Source organism: Grammomys surdaster, unplaced genomic scaffold (assembly GCF_004785775.1).
Source record: "Grammomys surdaster isolate TR1022 unplaced genomic scaffold, NIH_TR_1.0 350, whole genome shotgun sequence".
NCBI classification, from domain to species: Eukaryota; Metazoa; Chordata; class Mammalia; order Rodentia; family Muridae; genus Grammomys; species Grammomys surdaster.
Window position 1 is genome coordinate 507676 of NW_021604769.1, and position 7446 is coordinate 515121.

General features: G+C 35.3%; 1 protein-coding gene across 1 annotated transcript; it reads left to right on the top strand.

The window, feature by feature from the left end:
* The first annotated feature begins 311 nt into the window (after nt 1–311).
* On the top strand, nt 312–1235 carry LOC114631047 (olfactory receptor 1030-like). The gene has a single exon (XM_028779352.1). It carries the CDS (start codon nt 312–314, stop codon nt 1233–1235), a length of 924 nt encoding a protein of 307 aa, XP_028635185.1.
* Nucleotides 1236–7446: the final 6211 nt, after the last annotated feature.

Here is a 7446-nt window from a genome sequence, read left to right on the forward strand (position 1 = left end):
TATGTGCAGCATGTGTGTGACCAGTGCTTGCAGAAAAGGGCACTATAGTCTCTGATACTGAAGTTCCAGATCACTTTGAAACATCATATAGATGCTCAGAACTGAACCTAGACTTCTATAAGGGTGATCAAAACCTCTGAGCCACGTATCCAGTTTCCTGAGACATTTCTATGTCATGTGCATTTACAAGTTTGAATGAAGAAGACTCAGAATCACATAGGTACATGATATGTTGCATATACAGCATTTATCATATGACTTTAAATTTTTTTTCTCTTTAGAAAAACCATTGTCTGGTCCCAAGCATACAGATGTTAAAGAAAAACTACACAACAGTTACAGAGTTTATTTTCCTAGGACTGACAGATCGAGCAGAGCTTCAGCCTGTGCTCTTTGTGGTATTCCTACTCATCTACCTCACCACAGTGGCTGGCAACGTCAGCATGATCTTCTTAATCAGAAGTGACAGCAAGCTTCACACTCCCATGTACTTCTTCCTCAGCCATCTGTCTTTTGTAGATCTCTGTTATGCCACCACTGTTGCTCCTCAGATGTTAGTTAACTTTTTATCCAAGAGGAAGAACATTTCTTTTATTGGTTGCATTATTCAATTCCACTTTTTTATTGCCTTGGTGATTACAGATTACTATATGCTTGCAGTGATGGCTTACGACCGTTATGTTGCCATCTGTAAACCCTTGTTATACACTAGCAAAATGTCCCGAGGTGTCTGTCTCTCTCTTGTAGCTACACAGTACATTTATGGCTTTGTAAATGGTCTAATACAGACCATCCTGATGCTTCGTTTAACCTTTTGTGGACCCAATCAGATCAATCATTTCTACTGTGCAGACCCACCCCTCATGGTCCTTGCTTGCTCAGACACCTATGTGAAAAAAACTGCCATGTTTGTGGTGGCAGGATCCAACCTCACCTGTTCTCTCACCATCATCCTCATCTCCTACGTTTTCATCTTTATAGCCATCCTGCGAATCCGTTCTGCAGAGGGGAGGCGCAAGGCTTTCTCTACTTGTGGGTCTCATCTGACGGCTGTTACCATCTTTTATGGAACTTTGTTCTGTATGCACCTGAGGCCCCCCTCTGAGACATCTGTAGAACAAGGGAAAATTGTAGCTGTCTTTTATATCTTTGTAAGTCCTATGTTAAATCCATTCATCTATAGTCTGAGGAATAAAGATGTAAAAAATGCAATAAGGAAAGTTATCCAGAAATGATTGCTGAGAATTGCTCACAGGTATGTAAAATGTTCTTATTATTTGACTAAGTACTGTGTTTTTTAAATAAACAGACCTTCTATGTTGCATCTTTTGTTTTATATTTCTTAATTCACCCGTCAAATTTACTAGTTTGCATTAATTTGTTCACTGGAGATTATAGTATAATCTCAGTAATTTTTTGTTGAAATATGATTCAGAAACTGGAGCAGAAACAATGTTATTTTTAAATGATGTAGAAGATGAATGTATCCATTGTACTAACACAGACCCAGAGTTATAAAATATGTAATTTTCCTATGCTCTGAGAATGGCAATTCTGTGAGTTATAATTTTGCTTTGTAAATTCCATAGATTTTTCATTCATGGCAAGTAGAATTTTTTGTTTGTTTTTAATACAAATTGTAAGGCAATAAAAGTCTTTTAGGAATTTAACTAATGATTTCTTTAAAATGTACCTTTCAAATAATATTAATGAACCAGTGCATCCTTGTACATTGGGTGTTTGTTTGAAATGAAAAATTTTTGTTGGATATACATTTTAGTCTTTTTACAGTTATACATGACCCCCAGTTTACAACTTTTCTTTCGTTCCTTCAAGAATAAAAAACCGGTGACACCCCAAATCCATGTTTTGTTTCATAATATAAATAACAGATTCATATACATTAAAGGAATTATGGGTACTTATGGATTCTTGGTGGATCTGCTGTGTAGTCCTGACAGTCTTCAATGGCTCAACTCTAGCCTTTTTTACAAAATGGATTGATATGTTGTTAATCTATTCTGGGGGGTACAAGCACTCCCTTTTCTTGACACCAGATTCTTAGGCTTTTTCTTTACTCAGCATGTGATTCCTAGGTAACATTTCTGTACAGTGTACAGGTGGTGATTCATTGTTACAATACTGTGGTAGCAAAGGGAGGAGCAGAATTGTCTCTTTAGAACATTTTCAGTTTTCCAGCTGAGTTGGACAGCCCTTGCCTATTCTTTGTAAATAGCCGCCTTTGTTGTTTTAATCTTAGCAGTGCATGGGTATTCCTGTGGATCTGTGACTTCATAGTCACATTTTAATCTACTCATTGATTGTTCCAGGTTCTAGCATGATAAAGCCATATGCATTGTTTTCTCGTTTTTCAATACCTATATTTATATATTGTTAAATTTATTTTAGATTTTTATCTTTTTATTTAAATTAATTTTTTTCAGGTTGAAACGTTTATTATGAAATAACATACACAAGGATAAAAGTGCATGAATTAGAGTCTCATTAATCATTATGAAATGAAAAACAAGTCAAAAAACCCCATCGAGAAATATCATGTCCAGTTTCCACAAGTCTGTTGGAACTTTCCAGCCAGAGCCCCTTGCCATTCCCCAATAGACCTGTCTGCCTCATTTCTTTCCATGTGGGTTTTCTGTAAAAGTGGTTGAGTAGTGATGCCTTTCTAGCTTTTAGATACAAGGAACAAAAAGCTATATACTATTTTCATCTGACTTTTCACACAGTATTGAGTGAGTAAGGTCTGTCCGTTACTGCTGTAACTTACTTTCCTTACTATATAGTAATACAATATATGATGTTATCATTACTTATCTATGCTATTGATATTCTTACACCTGCTGGATATGCACTTAGCAATGGAATCCCTGGGCCTTACTGCATGCCCATAATGAGAGAGGATGTCAAGCAGATTTCTAGTAACTGTGTGTCGTCAGTCCTGGGAGAAATGTCTCTATGTTATCACAAGCATTCTGCTCTCCTCACTCATAATCATTTGGATAAAGGTGTAGTCGTTTGCGATGGGTCTGATTTTTGTTAGCCTCTTGGTTAGTGAGATTGGCGGTAAGTTAACTGGTTATTTGGACAGTCTGTCTGTAGAGATGTATCTATCAGGCCTTTCATCCTTACTTATTTATTTTGTATTTATTTTTTTGTTCCTGAGAATGGAGCATAGAGTGTCTTACATGTAAAGCACTCTACCAATGAGCTTCTTGCCAACCTTTTGCCCATTTTAAAAATCATTTCCCCTTTTCTTCTTCATTGTTTTTAAAAATCCTTTCTATGGGGCTGGAGTGATGGCTCAGCGTTTAAAAGCATTCATTGCTATCACCATCTTTTCCAGGTCTTCTGACACCTGCTGATGCATATTCATACATGCAGACAAAATTGTCATAGATAGATAAAATAAAACAAACATTTTAAGTTTTAAAGTTTTTATAGTTCATATATAAGTTCTTTGTTAAATAGATGTATCACAAATTCTTTCATGTGGCTTGAAATTTCACTCCAAAAACAAAACTCTTAATAAAATAAATTGTATTTATTTTTTTTTCAAATTTGTGTATGTTTGGATGCATGTATGTAGACACATGCATGCCACCATAGTGCACCTGTGGAGGTCAGAGGACACATCTGTAGAGTTGATTGTCTCCACTTTAATGTGGGCTTCAGGAATCAAAGCAAGTGCTTTTACCTGCTTAGCAATCTCTTGCCAGCCCAGAGTTCTTAATTTGTACTAAGCTAGATTGATGCATCATTTCTCTAATGATTAAGTGCTTTTTGTATCCTGTCCAGGAATCATTTGTCTGAGGGTCAGGTGGGTAGCATATGCCTTCAATCTCAACACTGTAGAGATAGAGGTAGACTGATCTCTGAATTCCAGGCCAACCAGGAACACATAGTGAAGCTTTATTTTTCTATAGATAATGCTAAATAGATATGCCTTTTAAATTTTTATCCTCAGCTTCTTTCCCCCTTTTTGCTAAAATCTCAGAAGATTCTGGCTTTATAGCATCATATAAGACCTTCCCAGTCTCAAGCTTTTGAAAGTAGCTAGGATCAAGAAAGAAGCTAGCAAGTAACCATGGCTTAGCTAAATTCCAGTTAGCTGAGAAGCAGGGCTGAGGTTCTCTTTGTTGTATTAACCATATAGTAGTTTAATATCAGAGTTTATGTAAGAGTAGTATTACCTTTGTCTTGTTATTTTTTTAAATTTCTCCTTTTATGTCACAAATATCAAAATACCGTTATATTCATGACAAATAACAAAAGATCTCAGGGGACACACTTGCTTCTAGCTCGCTCTTTTTCTTTTAGCATTTCTGATTACCCTCAGTAAGCCCTAGCCTAAGGGATGAACTGTCCTGCAAATGGAAACCATTTCCATGAAAATATCCCACCACTTGTCAGCCATGCTGCTGAGAAAATGGAAACTCGGGAAAGATGATTGTGTGAGGGGTGGGGGTTAGTATCAAGAAAGAATGGTAGCAGAAACTGGAAGAAAACAGTCAAGAAGAGCAGTCAGCCTTGACTGTGGCTGAGCCCAGCGCTGTTGTCTCAGGGTGGGTGCTGTCATTTCTCTACTGCAGGAGTGGATCAGGGACAGACAAGAGGAGTTCAAAGAGAATTATAGTTTTTAGAAGTAACTGACCCTTTGTGGTGTAAAAATCCATATGGTCTTCAAAGAGATTATGAATCATCTGGACTTTCAACAATTGGTTTTGTCTTCTTAATTCTGTGAGTGTAAGTTCAAAGAGCTCCAGCACCAGTGTGAGCAAACTGGTCTAGCTAGATAGACAATAGTTTGTGAAAGGTAGACACATGCATGATTTATAATTCTTTCTAAACTTATATTAAACAATGAGTGAAAAATGTTCTTCAGGCACAATAAGTTGTGGGTTTCATTAAACATAAAGTATCTTGAAAACTTAATCCAAGACATTTACAAAACAAGCTTTTGTTAGCAGGTAATATTTTTCTCTCAACTGACTGGAGATATACTGTTGATCTCCTCCCTGCCATTTAATTATGCCACCGTACCACAAAGGGTCAGTTTCTTCTGAAAACTCTAATAAATTTTTTATTGGATATCTTATTTACATTTCAGATGTCATCTCCTTTCCCCATTCCCCCCACCCAGAACCCCCCTATTCGATCTCCCTTCCTCCTGCTTCTATGAGGATGTGCCCCCACCCATCCACCTGCTATATTAAAGGTGTAAAGGTGTTGTATTTCAGACCTGGCAAGGGGCTGAGATGCTTATTAAACATACCAAAGTGGATATAGCCTCCAGGTTCTCCTGGAATTCCTCAGTTCCTACCTAGCATACTCCACCCTCTACCCTGAGCTTTCCATCCCAGGAGCTGTGCTTCCACTCTCCATATGGTCTTCCCTATTAAATCCAGACATTTTGGATTTGATTTCTCTTCTCTGCATTGTCTCTCTTTGTGAGTGTGCATATTCTTTCTTTCTCTTCCATCTTTCCTTCTCTTCATCCCCATGTAGCTTTCCCTGTCCTCTTTTCTTGGGAGTAGTGAATCTTACTGAAATTGGCTCGTTTCACTAGCAAATAATAACATCAAAAGATGTAATCATTTTCTTACTATTTAGTTAAATACATGTATATTCTCCATTTTAATTCTTTTTATTGTCATATATATTGAAATGCTTTTTATGTTTACTTCGTATCACATAACTTATACTTTATTTATTGGTTTGTAATTTGGTCTTCAGGAGTTAGATTGTTTCACAAGTTCAATAAAATTGTTATTAGCTGCATTATTAAATTAATTTTAGGGATTTATTTATTAATTGCCCAGAAGAATGATTTTTTAACCTTAATTAAAAGAGGAAAAAATGTGATGAACCCAATTGATTTAATATATTTTGACACTAAAATGTAAGTTTTCTCAATAAATGCTTCTTTAAACCTAGTGTATCTCAGCCCTATGTAGAGTTTCATCAGTTGGTAGGTGTTTATGTATCTGAAGAATTACACAGTGTGATTTGGTTAGATAAATCTTGGTGGAGATGATATAACTGTGTCTCTGCAAGCTGTTAATTTTTAACCAACATTTTAAAGTATATGCACATTGATTCATATAGAATCAGTTTTTATTGATGTAGTCTATGCCAATAAAAGACATGATACATCTATCCATTCTACTTTTAAAGTATCATTGCATATTTTCACTTTCTTGATAATATGAAAACCCAGTGATAAATTGAATAATGTAAGCCTAAATTATGTGTCAGAAATAGAGTTTCTTCAAGCAAGTGCTAACTTTGCATCATAAGGCACATTCATGTTTAAATTCACCATTCTTCTTCAAAAGCCTTTAACATCACAATTTACTAAGAATATGCAAATGTCCTCTTGCCACCTTCCAGAAAGCACATGTATTTTCAAATTTCTTTAACATTCTTCAGTTTGGAGGATTCAATTTATATTCTCATTTCTTTGGATTATTATTATAAATGAAGTTAAATATTTCTTAATAATTGGTGTTAATTCAAGTCATGTCTTTCTTTTAGCTAGACATTTGTGCTTTTTGACCACTTTTCAGGCAGTTCTTTTATCTTTTTTTTTTTTAATACATTTGCAATAGCTTCTCAATACATTCTACTTTGTACTGATATTTCAAGGTTATGTCTACAAACTCTTCACAGTACATCTTTACATGATGTATTTGTATGAAATATTTTCATTTTAATACAGTTCAAGTGTCTTGTTCTGTAAAGTTGTACTTTTAGATGCTTATTGACTATTAGATCTGAAGGGTTAGTGACCTCAAAGTTTCTAGTGCACTAAGAAGGTCTGGATAGGAAAAATTGACCTGATTGATAACATCTGGGGAAGCTAATGCTAAGTCTATCCACATCCCACTTGGCTTTCAGGGGAACTGACGTGCAGTGCAGATGAACTCTTCCATCCTCAAACTTCTGCCTTTTCTATTCTATAAAATCCCAAGATCCCTATGCTGTACAAACACAGTCTCCAATTTTTGGAGACACTGTGGACCTTCGTTTGTTCTAATTAAAGAACAAATCTGCTTCTGAAGATGCTTCTTATTTATTTATTTATTTATTTTATTTATTTTCAAGTTACCTCCATCAATCTTAATCTAAAAAAGTCTTCTTATGAAGAGATATAGACTTGCTTTTAGGATTTTATGCTTCTTCTCAGTTGCTGTACATGCAAAACAAAATATGATTCTAATAGTTAAAAAAGTAATTTTTTGATTTCTGCATTACTTACATTTGATTGAAATTTTAAACCCTTTTTAATTTTGAGATTATAGTATAATTACAAGATTTCTTCTTTCAATTCCTCCTCTTAGTCCTCCTATGTAACCATCCTTACTCTCTTCCAAATGGCTTCTTTTTACATTGTTATTGCATGTATATATGTATAGGTGTAAGCATACA